Genomic DNA, 26,296 nt, shown 5'->3' on the forward strand with positions numbered 1-26,296 from the left:
ATTTGCAAATTAAACATTCTTTTCAAAATCACTAATCCAACCATTTGCACAAACTTTTGTAATACAGCAAACTGCACTTCCTGCCATCCCAGGAATCAGTCTGGAAAACCTTCGCTGCACTCCCTCGATAGCAAGAACATCCTTCCTCAGATAAGGAGACCAAAACTGCACACAATATTCCAGGTGTGGCCTCACCAAAGCCCTGTATAATTGCAGCAAGACATCCCTGCTCCTGTACTCGAATCCTCTCGCTATGAAGGCCAGCATACCATTTGCCTTTTATACCACCTGTTGCACCTGCATGCTGACCTTCAGCAATTGGTGTACGAGAACACCCAGGTCTCGCTGCATATTCCCCTTTCTGTTTATAACCGTTCAGATATTAATCTGCCTTCCTGTTTTTGCTACCAAAGTGGATAACCTCACATTTATCCACATTATACTGCATCTGCATTAGCCCACTCACTCAACTTGTCCAAATCACCCTGAAGCCTCTCTGCATCCTCCTCACAACTCACCCTCCCACCCAGTATTGTGTCATCTGCAAATCTGGATATATTATATTTAGTTCCCTCATCTAAATCATTCATGTATATTGTGAATAGCTGGGGTCCTAGCACTGATCCCTGCGGTACCCCACTAGTCATTGCCTGCCATTTGGAAAAAGACCCATTTATCCCTACTCTCTTTCCTGTCCAGCAGCCAATTTTCTATCCATCGCAACACACTACCCCCTATCCCATGCACTTTAATTTTACATGCTAATCTCTTATATGGGACTTTGTCAAAAGCCTTCTGAAAGTCCAAATAAACCACATCCACTGGCTCCCCCTCATCAACTCTACTAGTTACATCCTCGAAGAATTCTCGTAGATTTGTCAAGCATGAGTTCCCTTTCGTAAATCCATGCTGACTCTGCCCGATTCTACTACTGTTCTCCAAGTGCTCTGCTCTAAAATCTTTGATAATGGACTTTAGAATTTTCCCCACTACCGACGTCAGGCTGACTTGTCTATAATTCCCTGCTTTCTCTCTACCTCCCTTTTTAAATAGTGGGGTTACATTAGCTACCCTCCAATCTGTACGAACTGAAGAGTCTACAGAATTTTGGAAGATGTCCACCAATGCATCAACAATTTCTAGGGTCACTTCCTTAAGTACTCTGGGATGCATACCATCAGGCCCTGGGGATTTATCGGCCTTCAATCCCATCAATTCCCCCAACACTATTTCTCTACTAATACTGATTTCTTACAGTTCCTCTCTCTCACTAAGCCCTGTGTTCCCCAACATTTCTGGTATGATATTTGTGTCCTCCTTTGTGAAAACAGAACCAAAGTATGCATTTAGTTGATCAACCATTTCTTTATTCCCCATAATAAATTCCCCTGTTTCTGACTGTAAGGGACCTACATTTGTCTTCACCAATCTTTCTCTTCACATACTTATAGAAACTTTTACAGTCAGTTTTTATGATCCCCGCAAGCTTGCTCTCGGACTCGATTTTCCCCTTCTTAATCAATCCCTTGGTCCTCCTTTGCTGAATTCTAAACTGCTCCCAATTCTCAGGTCTGTTGTTTTTCCTGGCAAATTTATAAGCCTCTTCCTTGGATCTAATGCTATCTCTAATTTCCCTTGTAAGCCATGGTTTGGCTACCTTTCCCGTTTTACTTTTGTGCCAGACAGGGATTAACAATTGTTGCATTTCATCCATGCGCTCTTTAAATGTTTGCCATTGCCCATCCACCGTCATCCCTTTAAGTAACGTTTCCCAATCCGTCATGGCCAACTCGTGCCTCATACCTTTGTAGTTTCCTTTACTAAGATTCAGAATCAAATACATCACTCTCCATCTTGATGAAGAATTCTATCATATTATGGTCACTCGTCCCCAAGGGATCTCGCACAACTAGATTGTCAATTATTCCTCGCTCATTACACAATACCCAGTCTAGGATGGGCCTGTTTTCTAGTTGGTTCCTCAACGTATTGGTCCAGAAAACCATCCCTATACACTCCAAGAATTCCTCCTCTCCGGTATTGTGACTAATTTGATTTGCCCAATCTATATGCAGATTAAAGTCACCCATAATTACAGATGTTCCTTTATTGCATGCGTCTCTAATTTCCTGTTTAATGCCATTCTCAACATCACCACTAGAGTTTGGGGGTCTATATACAACACCCACTAATGCTTTTTGCCCGCTAGTGTTTCTTAGCTCCACCCATACAGATTCCACATTGTCAGAGCTAATATCTTTCCTTATTATTGCGTTAATTTCCTCTTTAACCAGCAAAGCAACCGCACTGCCTTTTGCTTTTTGTCTGTCCTTCCTAAATACTGAATACCACTGAGCCACTTTTTTTTTTTAATTCATTCATGTGATGTGGGCATCGCTGGCCAGGCCAGCATTTATTACCGATCCCTAATTGACCTTGAGAAGGTGGTGGTGAGCTGCCTTCTTGAACCGCTGCAGTCCATTTGAGGTAGGTATATCCACAGTGCTGTTAGGAAGGGAGTTCCACGATTGTGACCCAGCGACAGTGAAGGAACAGCGAGATAGTTCCAAGTCAGGATGGTGTGTGACTTGGAGGGGAACTTGCAGGTGGTGGTGTTCCCATGTATTTGCTGCCCTTGTCCTTCTAGTTGGTAGAGGTCGCGGGTTTGGAAGGTGCTGTCTAAGGAGCCTTGGTGCATTGCTGCAGTGCATCTTGTAGATGGTACACACTGCTGCCACAGTGAGTCGGTGGTGGATGGAGTGAATGTTTGTAGATGGGGTGCCAATCAAGTGGGCTGCTTTGTCCTGGAAGGTGTCGAGCTTCTTGACTGTTGTTGGAGCTGCACCCATCCAGGGAAGTGGAGAGTATTCCAACACACTCCTGACTTGTGCCTTGTAGATGGTGGACAGGCTTTGGGGAGTCAGGAGGTGAGTTACTCACCGCAGGATTCCTAGCCTCTGACCTGCTCTTGTAGCTACGGTATTTATATGGCTACTCCAGTTCAGTTTCTGGTCAATGGTAGCCCCTAGGATGTTGATAGTGGGGGATTCAGCGATGGTAATGCCGTTGAATGTCAAGGGGAGATGGTTAGATTCTCTCGTTGGAGATGGTCATTGCCTGGCACTTGTGTGGCGCGAATGTTACTTGCCACTTATCGGCCCAAGCCTGGATATTGTCCAGGTCTTGCTGCCATTTTTACACAGACTCCTTCAGTATCTGAGGAGTCACAAATGTTGCTGAACATTGATGATTGCACAACGAACATCCCCACTTCTGACCTTATGATTGAAGGAAGGTCATTGATGAAGCAGCTGAAGATGGTTGGGCCTAGGACACTACCCTGAGGAACTCCTGCAGTGATGTCCTGGAGCTCAGATGATTGACCTCCAACAACCATAACCATCTTCCTTTGTGCTTGGTATGACTCCAGCCAACGGAGGGTTTTTCCCCTGATTCCAATTGACTTCAGTTTTGCTAGGGCTCCTTGATGCCATACTCGGTCAAATGCTGCCTTGATGTCAAGGGCAGTCACTCTCACTTCACCTCTTGAGTTCAGCTCTCTTATTCATGTTTGAACCAAGGCTGTAATGAGGTGAGGAGCTGAGTGGCCCTGGTGGAACCCAAACTGAGCGTCACTGCGCAGGTTATTGCTAAGCAAGTGCCGCTTGATGGCACTGTTGATGACACCTTCCATCACTTTACTGATGATTGAGAGTAGGCTGATGGGGTGGTAATTGGCTGGGTTGGACTTGTCCTGCTTTTTGTGCACTGGACATACCTGGGCAATTTTCCACATTGCACGGTAGATGCCAGTGTTGTAGCTGTACTGCAACAGCTTTGCTAGGGGCGCGGCAAGTTCTGGAGCACAGGTCTTCAGTACTATTGCCGGAATATTGTCAGGGCCCATAGCTTTTGCAGTATCCACTGCCTTCAGTCGTTTCTTGATATCATGCAGAGTGAATTGAATTGGCTGAAGTCTGGCATCTGTGATGCTGGGGTCTTCAGGAGGAGACCGAGATGGATCATCAACTCAGCACTTCTGGCTGAAGATTGTTGCAAATGCTTCAGCATTATCTTTCGCACTGATGTGCTGGGCTCCCCCATCATTGAGGATGGGGATATTTGTGGAGCCACCTCCTCCAGTTAGTTGTTTAATTGTCCACCACCATTCACGGCTGGATGTGGCAGGACTGCAGAGCTTCGATCTGATCCGTTGGTTATGGGATCGCTTAGCTCTGTCTATCGCATGCTGCTTACGCAGTTTGGCATGCAAGTAGTCCTGGGTTGTAGCTTCACCAGGTTGACACCTCATTTTGAGGTATGCCTGGTGCTGCACCTAGCTTGCCCTCCTGCACTCTTCATTGAACCAGGGTTGGTCTCCTGGCTTGATGGTAATGGTAGAGTGGGGGATATGCCGGGCCATGAGGTTACAGATTGTGGTTGAGTACAATTCTGCTGCTGTTGATGGCCCACAGCGCCTCATGGATGCCCAGTTTTGCATTGTTAGATCCGTTCAAAATCTATCCCATTCAGCACGGTGATAGTGCCACACAACACGGTGGAGGGTATCCTCAATGTGAAGGCGGGACTTCTTCTCCACAAGGACTGTGCGGTGGTCACTCCTACCAATAATGTCATGGACAGATGCATCCACGGCAGGCAGATTGGTGAGGACGAGGTCGAGTATGTTCTTCCCTCGTGTTGGTTCCCCCACCACCTGCCGCAGACCCAGTCTAGCAGCCATGTCCTTTAGGACTCGGCCAGCTCGGTCAGTAGTGGTGCTACCGAGCCACTCATGGTGATGGACATTGAAGTCCCCCACCCAGAGTACATTTTGTGCCCTTGCCACCCTCAGTGCTTCCTCCAAGTGCTTTTCAGCATGGAGGAGTACTGAGTCATCAGCTGAGGGAGGGCAGTTGGTGGTAATCAGTAGGAGGTTACCTTGCCCATATTTGACCTGATGCCATGAGACTTCATGAGGTCCGGAGTCGATGTTGAGGACTCCCAGGGCAACTCCCTCCCTACTGTATACCACTGTGCCACCACCTCTGCTGGGTCTGTCCTGCCGGTGAGACAGGACGTACCCGGGGATGGTGATGGCAGTGTCTGGGACATTGTCTGTCAGGTATGATTCCGAGAGTATGACTATGTCAGGCTGTTGCTTGACTAGTCTGTGGGACAGCTCTCCCAACATTGGCACAAGCCCCCAGATGTTAGTAAGGAGGACTTTGCAGGGTCGACAGGGCTGGGTTTGCCGTTGTTGTTTCCGGTGCCTAGGTCGATGCCGTGTGGTCCTTTCGGTTTCATTCCTTTTTATAGACTTTGTAGCGGTTAGGTACAACTGAGTGGCTTGCGAGGCCATTTCAGAGGGCATGTAAGAGTTAACCACATTGCTGTGGGTCTGGAGTCACATGTAGGCCAGACCAGGTAAGGACAGCAGATTTCCTTCCCTGAAGGACATTAGTGAACCAGATGGGTTTTTACAACAATCGACAATGGTTTCATGGCCATCATTAGACCAGTTTTTAATTCCAGATTTTTATTAAGTTCAAATTCCACCTTCCGCTGACAGTCAACCTTGCTGTAACTGAAAATTGCAAATGTAAAGGTCTCATTCCTGCAGGCATCAGTTGGTGTTGGAGATTCCTTTCTATCTTTTTTATCTTTTCTCTTTCTCTTAATCCAATCCTTCATTCCCTCTCTTTATTTCACCTTATGTACCTAACTTGACTTTCAATTTACCCACTCTAATTTGCACTTCCTTATCAGTCAATAGGCTGTTTACTTCACAATCCTTCAACCTGATTGGTTAAGGAGACACATGGTTGCTCAAATGCCCTGTTTCCCTCGCTGCACTGTTAGCAGCCTGCTTTTTCAGTAACTTGTCAAACAAAAAATCTAAAAACCTAAACTTGCAAGTCTAGCTAATGGCAGACACTGTTGGATGCCTTACTACAGCAAAATTTAGGCCATTAACATTTTACACATTCAGCAAAGCCTCCCAGACTGATACAGCGAAAGGAGGTAATTTAGTGCAGTACCATTCTGTGCATTCAAGTATGAAGTTTACTAACATAGAATGATGTCAGCTGTAACCTTTAGTCCTTTCACAAGTATATGCCTAAGTATAGCTTTGAGTAACAGGCTGTCAGTATTCCCTCAATCTGTATTTTTAGCTCTGTGCTATTCTCCTTTCGGTCATTTGACAGTTTCACAGATTTATAACATCCTATAAGTAATGTGCAATAGATAGTTTAATGAAGTTCTCAACACTTCAGTCAGACAAACAGTTCCTAATAAACTGAACAAAGAGCATAGGGACGGGGGAAATGATAATCACTGAGAACAGACTTGTATCAGTCAGCTCTCGATACTATTTAAAACCAAATTAAATGAAGCAGAAAATGATATTAAGTAATTTTATGATAGTTGATGAAAATAAAATCAACCGTACCTCAAATTGTAATGTTTTTATGGAAATCTCTGGTAGCATATGGAAGGAATCAGAGAAAAAATTTCCAAGACAAACATATTATTCTTACACAGTTCTCACAGTCACAGTTTCAGCGCCTCAATTAATAGAGTACTCCATATACATTGGCTGTGGCTGCATCTTTCACATTTTTTGTATATTCTGTTTTTAGTTATTATCTCTCTTACTTCTTGGATCTCCCCATGCCAAGTACCATTTCCAACAGAAAGTTTGGATAGCAAGCAGTATTGCAGGCTTTTCCAATGTCACCCTCTAACTAATTACTTAAGACATGCATTTGAATGATAATGGACAACTCGGCATATGACTTTCCTCCTTCAAAGTGCCTTATCTCCATTTGATGCTATCCCAATGGCCTGACCCGAGATCTCTACCTACTGTGTGAGGAACCATAGATGCAAACCTGTATCTTTCCAGTTGGCATCAGTATAGAAACCTGTCAGTTCACTGCATCAGAGAAACATAGAAAAATAGGAGCAGGAGTAGGCCATTCGGCCCTTCGAACCTGCTCCGCCATTCAGTACGATCATGGATGATCATCCAAACTCAGTAACCTGTTCCCACTTTCTCCCCGTATCCCTTGATCCCATTAGTTCTAAGAACTATATCTAACTCTTTCTTGAATATATTTAATGATTTGGCCTCAACTGCTTTCCATGGTGGACAATTCCACTGGTTCACCACTCTCTGGGTGAAGAAATCTTCCTCATCTCAGTCCTAAATGGCTTACCCCTTATCATTGGACTGTGACCCCTGGTCCTGGACTCCCCCGCCATCGGGAACATCCTTCCTGCATTTAGTCTGTTCAGTCCTGTTAGAATTTTGTAGGTTTCTATGAGATCCCCTCTCATTCTTCTAAACTCTAGCGAATACAAGCCTAATCAACCCAATCTCTCTTCATACGTCAGTCCTGCCATCCCAGGAATTAGTCTGGTGAACCTTCGCTGCCCTCCCTCCATGGCAAGAACATCCTTCCCCAATAAGGAGACCAAAACTGCACTCCAGATGTGTTCTCACCAAGGCCTTGTATAATTGCAGCAAGACATGCTTGCTCCTGTACTCGAATCCTCTCGCTATGAAGGCCAACATACCATTTGCCTTCTTAACTGCTTACTGCACCTGCATACTTACTTTCAACGACTGGTGCACAAGGACACCCAGGTCTCGCTGCACCTCCCCCTTTCCCAATCTATCGCCGTTCAGATAATCTGCCTTTCTGTTTTTGCTACCAAAGTGGATAACCTCACATTTATCCACATTATACTGCATCTGCCATGTATTTGCCCATTCACTCAACCAGTCCAAATCACACTGGACCTTCTCTGCATCCTCCTCACAGCTCACACTCTCACCCAGCTTTGTGTCATCTGCAAACTTGGATATATTACATTTAATTCCCTCATCTATATCATTAATATATATTGTGAATAGCTGGGGTCCTAGCACTGATCCCTGCGGTACCCCACTAGTCACTGCCTGCCACTCAGAAAAAGACCCCGTTTATTCCTACTCTTTGTTTCCTGTCTGCCACCCAGTTCTCTATCCATGTCAGTACCTTACTCCCAATCCCATGTTCTTTAATTTTGCACGATCTCTTATGTGGGACCTTATCAAAAGCCTTCTGAAACTCCAAATACATCACATCCACTGGTTCTCCCTTATCTTTCTACTAGTTACATCCTCAAAAATTCCAGTAGATTTGTCAAGCATGATTTCCCTTTTGTAAATCCATGTTGACTTTGTCCAATCCTGTCACTGTTTTCCAAGTGCTCTGATATTAACATCTTTTATAATGCACTCTAGCATTTTCCCCACTACAGATGTCAGGCTAACCAGCCTATAATTCCCTCTTTCCTCTCTGCATCCTTTTTAAATAGTGGGGTTACATTAGCTACCCTCCAATCCATTGGAACTGTTAGAGTCTATAGAATTTTGAAATTTTGAAAAATGACCAGCAATGCATCTGCTATTTTTAGGGCCAGTTCCTTAAGTACTCTGGGATGTAGATTATCAGGTCCTGGGGATTTATCGGCCTTCAATCCCATCAATTTCCCTAACACCATTTCCCTACTAATACTGATTTCATACAGTTCCTCCTTCTCACTAGACCCTATGCTCCCCAACATTTCTGGGAGATAATTTGTGTCCTCCATTGTGAAGGCAGAACCAAAGTATGTATTTAATTGGTCTGCCATTTCTTTGTTGCCTATTATAAATTCCCGCCGTTCTGACGGTAAAGGACCCACATTTGTCTTCACTAATCTTTTTCTCTTCACATATCTATAGAAGCTTTTACACTCAGTTTTTATGTTCCCTGCAAGTTTACTCTCATACTCTATTTTCCCCTTCTTAAATCAATCCCTTTGTCCTCCTTTGCTGAATTCTAAACTGCTCCCAATCCTCAGGTTTGCTGCTTGTTCTGGCCATTTTATATTTCTCCTCCTTGGATTTAATACTATCCCTAATTTCTTTTGTAAGCCACGGTTGAGCCACCCTTCCTGTTTTATTTTTGCGCCAGACAGGAATGAACAATTGTGGTAATTCATCCATGCACTCTTTAAATGCTAGCCATTGCCTATCCACTATCAACCCTTTAAGTAACATTCCCCATTCTATCATAGCCAACTCGCGCCTCTTACCTTCATAGTTTCCTTGATCATGTTAAACCTCAGATTTATATAGCATCTTTAACATAGCAAAATATCCCAAGGCGCTTCATAGATGTGTATTCAGACAAAAACTGACACCAAGTCAAAGAAGGAGATATCAGAAGGATATAAGCATCATCAAAGAGATAGATTTTAAGGAGCGTCTTAAAGTAGAAAGAGATGTGAGACAGAGATGCTTAGGAATGGAATTCTAGAGCCTATGGCCTATGGCCTAAGGCATAACTGCAAAAGATAGATGGGGGAGAAGGGGGAAATCAGATGGGGTGGTGGTGGTGAAAAGAAAGTAGGGGTGCATAACATGCTAGAATTGGAGGAATGCAGAACTTTTAGAGCCAAAGGAGATTACAAAAATAGGGAGGGACAAAGCTATTAAGGGGTTTGAACAATAAGATGGGAATTTTAGATCTGAGGGATTGAGGGACCAGGAGCTAAAATACGTCAACCAGCAGCTGAGTTTGGATGCGTGGATGTCTATTGAGGGTGGAGAATTGGAGGCCATCCAGGAAGGAAAAGGAATAGTCAGATCTGGTGAGGAGAAAGGCAAGAGGTATGAGGATTTCAGCAGAAGATTGTGTGAGGCAGGGAAGGAGATGGGCAATGTTACAGAGATGAAATTAGCTGGTGTTTGTAATGGAGAGGCTATGGAGTCTGAAGCTCAGCTTTAGAATTAGAATTAGAATTAGAATATTACAGCGCAGTACAGGCCCTTCGGCCCTCGATGTTGCGCCGATCATCTGACCTACACTATTCCATTTACATCCATATGTCTATCCAATGACCACTTAAATGCCCTTAAAGTTGGCGAGTCTACTACTGTTGCAGGCAGGGCGTTCCACGCCCCTACTACTCTCTGCGTAAAGAAACTACCTCTGACATCTGTCCTATATCTTTCACCCCTCAACTTAAAGCTATGTCCCCTCGTGTTTGCCATCCTCATCCGAGGAAAAAGACTCTCACTATCCACCCTATCTAACCCTCTGATTATCTTGTACGTCTCTATTAAGTCACCTCTCCTCCTCCTTCTCTCTAACGAAAACAACCCCAAGTCCCTCAGCCTTTCCTCGTAAGACCTTCCTTCCATACCAGGCAACATCCTAGTAAATCTCCTCTGCACCCTTTCCAAAGCTTCGACATCCTTCCTATAATGCGGTGACCAGAACTGCACGCAATACTCCAGGTGCGGCCTCACCAGAGTTTTGTACAGCTGCATCATGACCCCGTGGCTCTGAAACTCGATCCCCCTACTAATAAAGGCTAACACACCATATGCCTTCTTAACAGCCCTATTAACCTGGGTAGCAACTTTCAGGGATTTATGTACCTGGATACCAAGATCTCTCTGCTCATCTACACTACCAAGAATCTTCCCATTAGCCCAGTACTCTGCATTGCTGTTACTCCTTCCAAAGTGAATCACCTCACACTTCTCCGCATTAAACTCCATTTGCCATCTCTCAGCCCAGCTCTGCAGCCTATCTATGTCCCTCTGTACCCTACAACACCCTTCGACACTATCCACAACTCCACCGACCTTCGTGTCATCCGCAAATTTACTAACCCACCCTTCTACACCCTCATCCAGGTCGTTTATAAAAATGACAAACAGCAGTGGCCCCAAAACAGAACCTTGCGGTACACCACTAGTAACTAAACTCCAGGATGAACATTTGCCATCAACCACCACCCTCTGTCTTCTTTCAGCTAGCCAATTTCTGATCCAAAGCTCTAAATCACCTTCAACCCCATACTTGCGTATTTTCTGCAATAGCCTACCGTGGGGAACCTTATCAAACGCCTTACTGAAATCCATATACACCACATCCACGGCTTTACCCTCATCCACCTGTTTGGTCACCTTCTCGAAAAACTCAATAAGGTTTGTGAGGCACGACCTACCTTTCACAAAACCGTGCTGACTATCGCAAATGAACTTATTCTTTTCAAGATGATTATAAATCCTGTCTCTTATAACCTTTTCCAACATTTTACCCACAACCGAAGTAAGGCTCACAGGTCTATAATTACCAGGGCTGTCTCTACTCCCCTTCTTGAACAAGGGGACAACATTTGCTATCCTCCAGTCCTCCGGCACTACTCCTGTCGACAATGACGACTTAAAGATCAACCACAACGGCTCTGCAATCTCCTCCCTGGCTTCCCAGAGAATCCTAGGATAAATCCCATCTGGCCCAGGGGACTTATCTATTTTCACTCTTTCCAAAATTGCTAACACCTCCTCCTTGTGAATCTCAATCCCATCTAGCCTAGTAGGCTGTATCTCAGTAATCTCCTCGGCAACATTTTCTTTCTCTACTGTAAATACTGACGAAAAATATTCATTTAACGCTTCCCCTATCTCCTCTGATTCCGCACACAACTTCCCACTACTATCCTTGATTGGCCCTGTTCTAACTCTTATCATTCGTTTATTCCTGATATACCTATAGAAAGCCTTAGGGTTTTCTTTGATCCTATCCGCCAATGACTTCTCGTGTCCTCTCCTTGCTCTTCTTAGCCCTCCCTTTAGATCCTTCCTGGCTAGCTTGTAACTCTCAAGCGCCCTAACTGAGCCTTCACGTCTCATCCTAACATAAGCCGCCCTCTTCCTCTTGACAAGCGCTTCAACTTCTTGAGTAAACTACGGCTCCCTTGCTCGACAACTTCCTCCCTGCCTGACAGGTACATACTTATCAAGGACACGCATTAGCTGCTCCTTGAATAAGCTCCACATTTCGTTTGTGCCCATCCCCTGCAGTTTCCTTCCCCATCCTACACATCCTAAATCTTGCCTAATCGCGTCATAATTTCCTTTCCCCCAGCTATAATTCTTGCCCTGCGGTATATACCTGTCCCTGCCCATCGCTAAGGTAAACCTAACCGAATTGTGATCACTATCGCCAAAGTGCTCACCTACATCTAAATCAAACACCTGGCCGGGTTCATTACCCAGTACCAAATCCAATGTGGCATCGCCCCTGGTTGGCCTGTCCACATACTGTGTCAGAAAACCCTCCTGCACACACTGGACAAAAACAGACCCATCTAAAGTACTCGAACTATAGTATTTCCAGTCAATATTTGGAAAGTTAAAGTCCCCCATAACCACTACCCTGTTACTCTCGCTCCTGTCGAGAATCATCTTCGCTATCCTTTCCTCTACATCTCTGGAACTATTCGGAGGTCTATAGAAAACTCCCAACAGGGTGACCTCTCCTCTCCTGTTTCTAACCTCGGCCCAGACTACCTCAGTAGACGAGTCCTCAAACGTCCTTTCTGCCGCTGTAATACTTTCCTTGATTGTGGTCAAATACAATGCTGAGGTTGCAAACAGTTGGCTTCAACCTGAGATAGTGGCCAGCGAGGATATAGAGTTTGCAGCAGGGGTCAAGGATGATAGCTTTGACCTCTTCAAAGTTCAACTGGAGGGAATTGCAATTTATCTATTACTGGATATCAGGCAAGCAGTCTGACAACAGTAAAAGGATCAAGAGAGGTGATGGAGAGATAAAGCTGGGTGTCTGCAATCAGCATACATGTGGAACCTAATGCCTTGTCCTTTGAGGTTGATGAAAGGTATCATGCAGATGAGGAGTAAGAGGGAGCCAAGAATCAATCCTTCAGGGACTCCACAGGTAATGGTTCAGGGGCAGGAAGAGAAGCTATTGCTGGAGATGCTCTGGCTCCAAGTGGATAGAGAAGACTAGGGCAGCCCCTCTCAGCTAGACAATGGTAAGAATTTGGAGGTGGATGATATGTTTGGTCATGTCAAAGGCTGCAGAGAGGTCAAGAAGGACAAGGAGGGATAGTGCACTACAGTGACAGAGGATGTGACTTGTGATTTTGAATAGAGCCATTTCAGTGCTGTGGCACGGGCAAAAACCTGATTTGAGAGATTCAAATATAGAGCTGTAGGATGGATGGGCACAAATTTGGGAAGCAACAACAATTTGAATAAAATGATGTCACCATATTGGTGAATAACAAGTTAACTTCCTGAAAGCATCTCTGCTGAACACAAAACTATTTTTGGCAATTTCCCAGTACACTACATACTTGGGTATCTGGCTACGTTTATTTGGCCGAGATGTTAATATCTGGTTAATTCTGTTGGTTCCCTTGCTGGCACACTGTGAATGTTTAGAGTGCAGAAAGATACCATTACTATTCTAGGTAGATGACTAAAGGAAATGTTGCTCATCTTTGATTTTGAGACACTAAATACAAGGGCAATGGGCATCAGGAGGTGTAAAATAGGGAATTGCTTTCTCCCGAGAGCATGGATACCCAAGAAAGCACATAAGCAGACTCTGAATGACCTGACTAATCTATTTTCAGCCATAAATTTGAGCCAGCAATCTGAAGGTCTGTGTTTCAATAGCAAATATTTAGCAAACATCTTTGAATCTGTCATACAATGTCTCAACATTTAGATTATAATTGCAGACAATATCAATAAAATGCATCTAAATTTAGCTTGTTCAGATGATGATGTAGACAAAAAGGTAGAGTTTCTCTGAATGAAATATACCAAAATATATTCTCCGGGTGTCTATTTTCTGAGTCTGCTTCCTTTGAGTTGTCTTTTCTCTTTCTGTCATGCTTCTTCTGCTTCTGTGTCTGATATGTCTTCATAACTCTTAACTCTTCATTGTGCTTTTCACTCTGTCCTTTTCTAGTTTTCACTGTTTTTCTCCTTAGTGCCTTTCGGGTGGAGGGCTGGTGCTATAGCATGAGATGATTTGAATAATGGGACCACATTCGCTGTCCTCCAGTCCTCTGACACTTCTCCTGTGGCCAGAGAAGATTTGAAAATGTGTGTCAGAGCCCCTGCAATCTCCTCCCTTGCTTCACATAGCAGCCTGGGATACATCACATCTGGGCCTGGGGATTTATCCACTTTTAAGCCCGCTAAAACAGCTAATACCTCCTCGCTTTCAATGCTAATTTGTTCAAGTATTTCACAATCCCCCTCCCCGAATTCTACACCTACATCGTCCTTCTCCATAGTGAACACAGATGAAAAGTAATCATTTAAAACTTCACCAATGTCCTCTGGCTCCACACACAGATTGCCACCATGGTCCTCAATGGGCCCTACTCTTTCCCTGGTTATCCTCTTGCCCTTAACATACTTATAAAACACCTTGGAATTTTCCTTTATCTTGCCCGCCAGTGTTTTTTCATACCCCCTCTTCGCTCTCCTAATTACTTTTTTAAGTACTCCCCCCTACACTTTCTATCCTCCTCTAAGGCCTCTGCTGTTTTGAGCCCTCTCAATCTGCCATAAGCCTCCTTTTTTTTCCTTATCCAATCCTCTATATCCCTTGACATCCAGGGGTCCTTGGACTTACTGGTCCTACCCTTCACCTTTATGGGAACATGTTGGCCCTGAACTCTCACTATTTCCTTTTTGAATGACTCCCGCTGGTCTGATGTAGACTTTCCTACAAGTAGCTGCTCCCAGCCCACTTTGGCCAGATCCTGTTTTATCGTATTGAAATTGGCCTTCCCCTAATTTAGTACCTTTATTTCTGATCCATCGTTGTCTTTTTCCAGAACTACCTTAAATCTTAGAGTTATGGTCACTATCGCCGAAATGCTCCCCCAATGACACATCTACCATTTGTCCGGCTTCATTCCCTAAGATTAGGTCCAGTACCCCTTCTCTTGTAGGACTTTCTACGTGCTGGCTCAAAAAGCTCTCCTCAATGCACTTTAAGAATTCCGCCCCCTTTAAGCCTTTTGCACTAAGACTATCCCAGTTAATATTGTGGAAGTTGTAATCCCCTACTATTATTACCCTATTATTTTTATACCTCTGAGATTTGCTTACATATCTGTTCCTCTATCTCTCCCTGACTGTTTGGAGGCATGTTGTATACTCCCAGCAAAGTGATTGCCCCCTTTTTGTTTTTAAGTTCTACCCATATGGCCTCATTTGAGGAACCTTCTAAGATATCATCCCTCCTTACTGGAGTAAGTAACTCCTTGATCAATAGTGCACTGCCACCTCCTCTTTTACACTGCCCCTCCACTGTCATGCCTGAAGATTCTATACCTTGGAATATTAAGCTGCCAGTCCTGCCCTTCCCTCAACCATGACTCTGTGATAGCAATAATATCATATTCCCATGTGTTAATCAACACCCTCAATTCATCTGGCAGCATCTGTGGAAAGATCTGCTGAGTGAATCCAGCATTTCTTGTTTTTGTTTCAGATTTCCAGCATCCGCAGTATTTTGCTTTTATTATCCCTCAATTCATCTGCCTTACTTGTAAGACTCCTTGTGTTAAAATAGATGCAATCCAGCCTTGCATTATTCGCCTGTACTTGACAGGTCTATATTTGCTCTGCCTTCCAGACTGACTTAGTTTCTCTTCTATATTTGTCTGTGCCCCCTACAGTATCTCCTCTCTGTATCCCATCCCCTTGCCAAATTAGTTTAAACCTCCCCCCACCCCCCGCCCCCAACAGCACTAGCAAATCTCCCTGCAAGGATGTTGGTCCCGTTCCAGTTCAGGTGCAACGCGTCCAACTTGTACAGGTCCCACCTTTACCAGAAACAGACCCAGTGATCCAGGAAACTAAAGCCCTCCCTCCTGCACCATCTCTTCAGCCATTCATTCATCTGCTCTATCCTCCTATTCCTATACTCACTAACACGTGGCACTGGGAGTAATCCAGAGATTACAACCTTTGAGGTCCTGCTTTTTAATCTGCTACCTAGCTCCCTAAATTCTTGTTGAAGGACCTCATCCCTCTTTCTGCCTATGTCGTTGGTACCAATATGAACCATGACCTCTGACTGTTCACCCTCCCCCTTCAGAATGTCCTGCAGACGCTCTGACATCCTTCACCCTAGCATCAGGGAGGCAACATACCATCCTGGAGTCACATTTGTGGCCACAGAAACGCCTATCTGTACCCCTGACAATACAATCCCCTATCACTGTAGCTCTCCCACTCTTTTTACTCCCCTCCTGTGCAGCTGAACCACCCGTGGTGCCACAGATTTGGCTTTTGCTGCATTCCCCTGAGAAGCTATCTCCCCCAACAGGATTCGAGGCGGAAAATCTGTTAGAGAGGGAGATGGACCAAGGAGACTCCTGCAATACCTGCCTAGTTCTTCTACTCTGCCTGGCGGTCACCCATTCCCTTTCTGCCTAAGCTTAGTCAGTTAGGGGTGATGTCAGAAAGCATTTCTTCACACAAAGGGTAGTGGAATTCTGGAACTCTCCCCATCAAAAAGCTGTTGAGGCTAGGTCAATTGAAAGTTGCAAAACTGACATTGCTAGATTTTTATTAGGCAAAGGTATTAAGGATTATGGAACCAAAGTAGTTAGATGTAGTTAAGATACAGATCAGGCATGATTGAATTGAATGGTGAAACAGGCTCAAGGGGCTAAATATCCTACTCCTGTTCCTCTGTACCTTCCTTCCTAGAGGGAGTGAAATGGCAAGATTTTGGGAGAGAATTCCAAAGAGTAGGAATATAGTGACTTAGTGACTGGCATGTGGAAGTGGATGGGGTTGGGGAGGTGCTAAGCACTAAGTTGTCACTATTCTGAAAATTTACTGAATATGCACCATCTGACTAATGAGAAATGCTTCAAAAAGGCTACACTTTTGTCAGATCAAGTCCATTTCGGAACCAAACTTTTTTTTAGCATATGTGAATTAATTGTGCCAGACCTACAACCCAATCTTACCTCGACTATATCATACCTTATACTACTTTGTTGTAGATCGCGATACTAGACATCTGTGTATTCTTATTTTGGATTCACAAAACCACTATTTACTTCCCTTGTCTTAGAAATCGAATGCTGCCATTTGCAGCTTGTTTAATTGAAAGATTTATTTTGATCAAAATCATTGAATTTGCTTCCTTTATATCTAATATATCTGGAAAATGTCTATTAAGTCCATTCTGAGTTAATTACCCACATTCTGGGCAGTATTTTATGCCCCCCCACAAGGCAGTCACAGCGACTGACACCACTGACCACCTCTAGGCGCTTACCCATTGTCTCTCGAGACAAGGAGGCCAAAGAAGAAGAAGAAGAATATCTGGGGAGTACATGTTGCTTACCACATCCTTTATGAATCCTAGAATGAAATAATCATTCACAATATATATTAATTTTGCTCATCTTCAGCCTCAGGTCATAGTACTATTGCAGATGCTGGCTGCCCTCATATCGTCATAAATGGAAAGAATTTTTAAATGTAACTTCAACAGCTAGTCTTCATCACAGTTACTCTTGGCTTCTTTGATCACAAATGATTCCACAGTTTCCACCTGAATAGGAATTTTAGAAGTCGTTTTTCCTCTTTATTCATTTTTATCCTCATCTAGACAATAATTTTTGTAAGTGAAATCTTTATGCAGAAACAATTATGGTTAGAGCGTTCATGTTAGAAAAAAAGAAATGCTTTTATATTACAGCTTTTCACATCACTAAAATGTCTCAAATTTACTTTTGGAGTGCAGTAACCATTGTTTTCACAGGCAAACAGAACAATTATTCATCATCAGCAATGTCCTGCAAACAACTGAAAGTTGAGTAGAACATCTGAGGAACTCCGTTCTTCTACGAAGAGTGCAAAGGGACCTTTAATGTTCACTTGAACCAATCCAACAGGAGGCAAGACCACAATTCAACAGCTTAAGAACAGCACTTCAGGAAACACACAACTCCCTTAGCATTGCATTGAAATATCAGCCTAGATGACATGTTCAAATTCTGGTTTGGGATTCAAATCTACAACCTTCTCATTCAGAGATGGCAGTTCTGGCACCTCAGTCAAGCTGACACTAAAATGATAATTAACTACATCATATAGCAAAATATATATATTAAAAAAGTTAGCTTCTAGAAGTTAAGTTCTAATTTTCCAATTTTTCAAAATTTGTTTATGGGTTGCAGGTGTCACTGGCAAAGCCAGCATTTATTGCCAGTCCTAAATTGCCCTTGAAAAAGGTGCTGGTGAGCCATCTTCTTGAACCACTCTGGTACTAGTGTAGATACACCCACAGTGCTGTTAGGTAGGTCGTTCCAGAATTTTGACCCAGCAATAGTGAAGGAATGACGATATAGTTCCAAGTTAGGATGGTGTGTTGACTTAGAGGGGGATTTGCAGGTGGTGGTTGGTGTTCCATTGCGCCTTACAAGAAGAAAAAAATGTGTGAATTTTGATATTTTAACGATAATGTGCTCCATTTCGCAAATATGTTAAACTGGTTGGAATAAAATGATGTACTTGGCACGTTTTCATGAAGCTCTGATTCCAAGCAGAATTGTGTCACAACCTGTTTGTATCATGTGTTGTTGCGTCACTCAATGTTTGCACTCTGCTACCATTGCCAGAAGCTGTTTCTTGTTTGACTAACTTTGTTATGTTTAAGGTTTTCCTCTGTGAAGCGGTTGTTAATCCTCTTCTCAAAAACACATGTCTTTTGGTCACAGAATAGAATGGAAAAATGAACAGCCAAAGACACTAATCGTAATTAGAATTAAATTCTATCATCTTCTACACGGGGGCGACGAACGAAGGGAATCATCTTTGTAATCGAGGATTCATCTTCATCTTTTATTAAATACTTGCTGGTTGTCACATTAGAGGCGATCAATGTGGGTTGTAAATACACCAATTGGTATTTAATTTTAAAAGAGCAAGCGGAATGAAATATGCAGTCTGTATACAGATTAAAGTTAGCACCCAAATTCCTTTCATGGGAAAGGAGTTATCACTTGCGCCCTAAGGGATATTTAACTGGCAACCGAATGTTAAATTAATGTTCACTCCGGAAAGAAGGAGCAGGGCATAGGTGCTTGATAATGTATATCTTATTTAGTAATCCAAACACGTCTTAGTCTGTGGCTATAAGGCGCAGCTGCTCGTGGAACTGTGAAATCTGCAAGGTCGCAGATGACGAGCTCACTCACTGAAGTCAAAGCAGAACTGCTCCACCTGTCTAAACCGCTTACTCCTCCAAAGACCGCCCCCAGCTTTGTGCCTTCTCCCCCAATTCGCGACCAAGTGACCAGCTCCACCACTACTGTCAGGTTCACAAACCCTCATGATGATGAACTATGTGTACCTTCTCAGCAGCTGTAGTTAAACATTCACGTCGGAAACACTTCTGAAGGTCGAGATCAAGAGTGCCACGTTTTCCCCTTTAAATCCTGCAACATATACGCTCATTTCTAGATTCACGAGAACGCAGCAGATTGAATTTGACAAGTGTAACGTATATGATTCACAATTACGAGAAATACGAAAATAATCTAAATGCAAGAGAGAATCTCAAATGAGAAAACAATAAACTCCATTAAAGGGTTGGAGCAAAAGCCTTCAATAATCGATTACATAATAACGGTGCTACAAATATCTAAGTGATAAAATCGCAATCGCTATAAACGCAAGTCCTTAGCTTCAGCATAATTAACATTTAAAAAGTTGCCTTAGCTATTTCTGAGAGGGTTTTTGTTTATTTTGTCCATATATATGTAACAACGTTGTGTGATATCGACTGCAGACTGTGGATATTACTTTCAAAACCATTGTAACTCAATGATTCATTTGTCAGTAATATTATCTCTGGTTGCCATGACCTGGTCTGAGCATGTCATCACTGAACAGTGTCTTCGAACTTACGTTACTGACTAGTGACATAAAGACGCACAAGGACAATGTGTGATCGCCAAACATCTAACATTTCAAGTAGAAGTCCACATTACTGCTGTACACTTTGGATTTGTCTTTGCTCTTACAATGACATTTGGAATTTGTTACAGCAAATGTAGTTCGTGCGTTTGGAGATCTTAAATAAAACAAGATACTAACAGCCAAGCAGTTGTTTCTGCTCAAGAGGAAGGCTATTAAACAGACCTGAAGAAAATACGGGAACACTTCTTTATAAAAAGTGAACTCTGGAATTTAGTTTTAGAGAACGACCTCACAGCGAGTCCAAGAAGGATGTGTACTTGTTTTAAAATAACATGATGAAATATGCAACATAGATCAGTGTGATACAAATTCAACTTATCATCTTGCACATGATTAAGTCCCATCACCGCTCACCCTATCCACTAGACAGTTCAATCTGATGTGCTTCCCATTCCAGTCGCTAGAAATGATAACAAACTCCTGGGGTAGGTCAAAAAAGGAAAGAAGTGTGGTCAATTTCAGAAAATAGGTAAGAATTCCTCTCAGTTTCCAGTAGCCCTAATCCCATGTACCCATCTTGTTCCTAAATTTTATTACCCTTTTTCCTCAATGATCTATCTAACATATTCTTAAACGTTGACAAGTTCTCAAACACTAATACCATCCACTGTAAAAAACCAAGTTTCTCCTGTTCTTTGTTCTAAATCTTTTATATTTGTTCTTGTATTTATCACCCCATAACCAACCTACCTGTTTCTACCCTGCCCAATCCCTTCATAATTTTAAATTCCTCGATTAAGTCACTCTGTAATCTCCCCTTTTCTAACAAAAACAGCACCAAATTTTCAAGTCTTTCTTCATGTTTTTATTTCCTCATGCCAGGCAGCATCCTAGTAAATCTGTGCTCTACTTTCTCTATTGCCCAACATCCTTTCTATAGTGTGGAATTCAGAACTCCACATAGTACTCCAATTGAGATTTTATTAAGAATTTATATCGATTCACCATTATATCTAGAATTATATATTCTAAACCTCTTGATCTAAGACTCAGTATTCCTAAGTTCTTTGTCCCCTATGTTCCAGTTAGCTCTTTTTATGGACTTATCCACTTGAGCTATTTTAATGTCTTGTGAAACTGAATGTCCGAATCCTTCTGCTCTTCCAGGTCATCCAATCTTCCCCATTTAAGGAATCATTTTTTTCTACCACAATGTACTACCTCACATTTATCAACACAACAATTTGGGTTACCCAAGATGCAACACGAACTAACCAATACAGCCTCACATGTCCAAAGGCTCTCGCCCAATAACTAGAATCTCTTAAAACGTCAGTAGTGTATACAAACTTATCACATTAAAAGTGGACACGATACCCCATAGATACGAATAGAATGTAAAGACATGTCACTGTAGCAAAAATGAGATGACAATTTCAAATAGTTACAATAAGGTTTAACTAGTATGCTTCTGAAACTGACATCATTGTCAATTTCTATTTTAAACGCACTCGACCAGCATCGATTTCCTCCCTATCTTTATGATTAACTAATTGGCGATCTTAGTTGTTAATATATTAACAACATTATTTGAAAAGGGACGCCACTATTCCTCAAATGCTTAAACTTCAAATCCATGATCTAGCTGATGCAGCTTTTATAAATCACTTGCTTCATCGGCGTCTAACACTTCAGTTGTACGGTACCTTCTAAAGCTCTAATACAAGAGCAAAGTTCTGCGGTTGCTGGAAATCTAACATAATCACCGAAAATACTGGAAATAATCAGCAGTCTGACAGCATCTGTGCAGACAAAAACAGAGTTAACATTTCAGGTCGGTGACCCTTTGTCAGAACTCACCAACTTGAAACATCAACTCTGTTTCTCTCTCCACAGATGCTACCAGACCTGCTGAGTATTTCCAGTATTTTCAGTTTTTATTACCTTCTAAAGCTCGCAATCCTCTAAGATTTTGTTTCGATATATAGGTGGAAGGGACCATGTCACAAACTGAGAAAATCTCAAATTGCTGTGGGTTTTATTGGACTCACCTCTCCACCGTGTCCATCAAAAATGCCGAAGATGGAAGGATGACTTTTGTTCACCAGGTCAGTAAGGACTTCGAATCGATCTTCCATGTGATCCCGCCTGCCTTGGATGGAATAAACAGCCACGTTGTTGCTCTTGTACTCCCAGGTTTTGGAGAACTCGGCTTCTAGGACGTCCAGTCCCCCGAACCGATCATTCTGAATGATTTCCACCACTTTCCCTTTCATCATTTTCACCGCATTCTGGCTCGATTTTACTATGGTCTTCACTTCGGCTGTGTGAAAGAAATAACTCCAAAGAGCCAAGCTGATACACAATAGGAACAAAGTTTCCGGCCTCAGAAGAAAATAACGCATGATGCGGCCTAAAAGAGACAACAGAGTCATTGTATCTTCTATCATTTATTCTAGAAACTTGAAGAGAATCAAACAATCAATTCACCATCCTCTAAAACAGGGACCTGCGCAAAGAAGGCAGCGTCTCTGGCGTTCGATTCCTCTAAAGATGCAGCTAGATCGCAGACACCTAAAGCCCTTCAAGTGATGATGGCAATAGAAAAATTGCACGACTGCTCAGTGTGTGCCGACAGTAAATGATTTTGCAAGGATACAAAACCTTGCCTCCCGAACCGGACCAACCCCACTTCCACCAAGATCCCTATTTATTCTGTTTCTGACACACGATCTGCCGCATTCCCACTGCGGGAATACCCCATCCCACACCATAGGGTACATCTTTCATTACTGAAAAACATTTCCTCGTTTTCTCAACTTGCCTAAGATGGTTTTAATTGTGTTACTTGTTGAAAACTATTATGTCTATATATAGGAGAACGCGATAAATCAAACAAGCCTTAGAAATTGTCATGAAGTTTATTTCAGTTCGTTAGTTCCCCTTTATGTTTAGTGGATTCTACTTTTCAGCCTGTAAGTGAATTTGAACGGTAGGTAGGAAGGATCAAAACTCAATCATTGTGCGAAATACACTGTTCCCTTAGTGAAGTATTTAGAGCTACAGTTCACGCTGGCTAATAGGCGTTCTATTTAAAGGAACATCCATTTCATATTTCCAAGCACTTGCTGATTGCCTGTACATTGTATCAGGGGTATGGAGGAAGGAGCGGGCAGAACAATAATTGCTTTTGATATAAAAAATCTTCAGATTTGCGCAGTAAATTAGCTAACGAAAATGATTACAGCTTTTTCCACAAACGTAATAGTTATCAAATCATTTCTTTGCAAATGCTGGCTACTGTCACAAACATATTGAATCAGTACTGATTTGAAAGTAACTATAATATTCAGAATTAGATATATATTTATTTAAAAGTTGAATGAACTTCATACTCACTTTCAAACAATTATGATGGTCGGCACAGACTCGGTGGGCCGAAGGGCCTGTTTCAGTGCTGTATCTCTAATCTAATCTAATTATATACTAGCAGGCACAGTTTGCAGAGTTGGGTGAATTGCAATCGGAGTGGATCACAAACAGAGTGGGAGCTGAGAATTTGGTGATAATAGGAATTCAATGGAGAGGAGGCAGGCTGTTCACAAGACCAACTCAAATGGATTGATGCCGCAGAACCTGAGGATCCTAAGGTAAGTATCTAGATATGTAATATTTAGTTTATTTCTGTTTAATGATCTCAGTGGTTCTTGTTAAGCTTGAGTAAATAATCATCCTTTGGTTAGTTCACTTTGAGAAGCGAATAGAAAAATAACTGTAATCTAATACACTGAAATTGATCACACTAAATAACACCCCATTGGAAGTGCTTAGCAAATTCTGCTACTTTGGGTCCAGTGTGACAGACAATCTGTACCTTGATACAGAATTCGATATACACAGAGGGAAAGCAGCTACGACCTTTGACCAACTTGCAAAACACACATGGAATATCACCAAGCTTACCCTTAGGACCAAGTTCATGGTTTGTAAGGCCTGTGTTCTCAGCACCTTGCTGTATGGCTGTGAAACATGAGCGACTTACTGCTACCAGGAAAAGAAGCTCAATAATTTCCATCTTCACTGCATTATGGGTATATCCTGGCAGGACAAAATCACAAATGTGGCTGTCCTCTCAAAGGCAGAGCTTTCAAATGCATTGGCACTAATCAAACAGGTGGCTTCAGTGGTTCAGACACATCTGCAGGATGGAAGACGTTCGCATACCCAATGATCTTCTGTATGGTGAGGTAGCCAAGGCCAGACGACCAGTGCAGCACCCAAAGCTCTGCTTCAAGGATGCTTTCAAGCGTGACATCAAGGCCCTGAAGTGGGAACTTAGAATGTTTCATGTGTCCTGGGAGCCTACATGTGTAGGGAGCACCTTCCAGCTGCTCAAACTCACACTGAGGGTTTCTGAGCTTGAGGTGCTGTTGGATTCACCACAGAGCACATGGTGACTGAATGTTTCCTGAATCACATGTTCAAGGAGATGGTCACCCCACAGCCAGATAGACTTCAAAATAGCAAGTGGGAGGTCACCCGGAAGTGTAGGAACACAAGAACACAAGGAATAGGAGCAGGAATAGGCCATTCAGCCCTTTGAGTCTACTCCGCCATTCAATGAGATCATGGCTGATCTTCTACTTCAGCACCATTTTCCTGCACTATCCCCATAACCCTTGATGTTTTTAATATGTAGAAATCTATCGATCTCAGTCTTGAACGTACTCAACAACTGAGCCTGCACAGCCCTCTGGGGCATGTTCCAACTGAGACGGGAGGAGTGCACTGTCTTTCTCTAGTTCCACTTCTCCACAGGCCACAACATATATTTAAATGTTTTACCCAGTTGCCAATATAGCCAATTATATACTTGATCTATTTTTAGTTTCAGAATAAAATCCACCAACCAGGGTTCTTTAATAAACAACAAAATTATTAATTTATTATAAATCAAGACCCATTCAATAAAGATGCAAAGCCTATTAACACATGGGTTGAAATATGAATGTTCCCTTCTAAATGCCCCAAGACACATGCACCCACACACCGGTTAAAGAAAAAATAAAAAAGTTTTCTCTGCAGAGATCTCTTTACAAAAAACTCAAAAAAATACTTTGGCCAAATACTTGTTAATTCTTGAAGGAAAAGCAACATCGAGGATTAGTCTGGCAGGCTTTTCGGGAGAAATGCAGCAGTTAATACGTGGCTAGAGACAAGGTGCAGGAGGGCAGGCTTCATATTCCTGAGACAATGGGACCAGTTCTGTAGCAGGCGGGATCTGTTCAAGGTGGATGGGTTGTAGCTGAACAGAGTAGGGTTCAATATTCTCGCGGGCAGGTTAACCAGCACGATACTGGTTTAAACTAATTTGGTAGGGGTTTGGGCATCAAATTGTAGTATCAAAAAGTAGACACAAATTGCAGAGGTCTGGAAGAGACTGAGTTAGACGAAATAATGCAGAATTAGGTAGGATCATAGAAAATACAAAGAGGTTTAAGTTAGGTTTGGAGTACAGGTGTGTAAATGAGTGAAGTGTGCTTAATAAGGTTGCTTAGATGCAAGCACAAATAGTGGAAGGATCCTTCGACAGCACCTTCCAAACCCACATAGAAGTTCAAGGACAGCAGACGCTTGGAAACAACAACTGCAAGTTCCCCCGAAGTCACTCACCATCCTGACTTGGAAGTATATTGCCATTCCTTCACTGTCACTAGGTCAAAGTCCTGGAACTCTTTCCCTAACAGCACTGTAGGTGTACCTACACTACAGGACTGGAGCAGATCAAGAAGGCGGATCACCACCACCTTTTCAATGGTAATTAGCGATGGGCAATTACAGCGACACCCACATCCCAAAACAAATATTTTTAAAAATGATGTAATGGCAATAAAGGAGACCTGGCTCAAAAAAGTGGAGGATTGGATTCCTGGATACAAGGTATTCAGGAAAGTTAAGGAAGGAAAAAAGGATGCAAGGTAACAGTTTTGATTAAGTAAAATATTACAGTGCTAGAAAGCAAAATATCTTTGAGGCATCAAAGATAGAATTTATTTGGTTGGAATTAAGAAACAATAAAGGAGCTGTTGTGTTACTGGGTATATTTTGAAAGCCATCGAATAGTGGGAAGGAGATAAAGGAGCATATTTGCAGGGTAATTAGTGAGAGGTGCATGAACTTTACAGCAGTGATAATGGGAGACTTTAACTACCCCAATATTGAATGGGGCAGAGAGAACAAAGAACAAAGAACAAAGAAAATTACAGCACAGGAACAGGCCCTTCGGCCCTCCAAGCCTACGCCAATCCAAATCCTCTATCTAAACCTGTCGCCTATTTTCTAAGGGTCTGTATCTCTTTACTTCCTGCCCATTCATGTATCTGTCTAGATACATCTTAAAAGACGCTATTGTGCCCGCGTCTACCACCTCCGCTGGCAACGCGTTCCAGGCACCCACCA

The 26,296-nt window shown here is 42.7% G+C and overlaps 1 protein-coding gene across 1 annotated transcript in view; it reads right to left on the reverse strand.

Moving 5' to 3' along the window:
* Positions 1 to 22,571, reverse strand: part of ppm1lb (protein phosphatase, Mg2+/Mn2+ dependent, 1Lb) — a 238,692-nt gene extending 216,121 nt beyond the window's left edge. Inside the window, exon 1 of the mRNA XM_068042177.1 lies at positions 21,889 to 22,571. Within this exon, the coding sequence (XP_067898278.1) occupies positions 21,889 to 22,287 (399 nt within the window). The 5' untranslated portion in view covers positions 22,288 to 22,571. The remainder of the gene's footprint in view (positions 1 to 21,888) is intronic.
* Between the last annotated feature and the right edge of the window lie 3,725 nt (positions 22,572 to 26,296).

This window comes from Heterodontus francisci, chromosome 11, assembly GCF_036365525.1.
Source record: "Heterodontus francisci isolate sHetFra1 chromosome 11, sHetFra1.hap1, whole genome shotgun sequence".
NCBI classification, from domain to species: Eukaryota; Metazoa; Chordata; class Chondrichthyes; order Heterodontiformes; family Heterodontidae; genus Heterodontus; species Heterodontus francisci.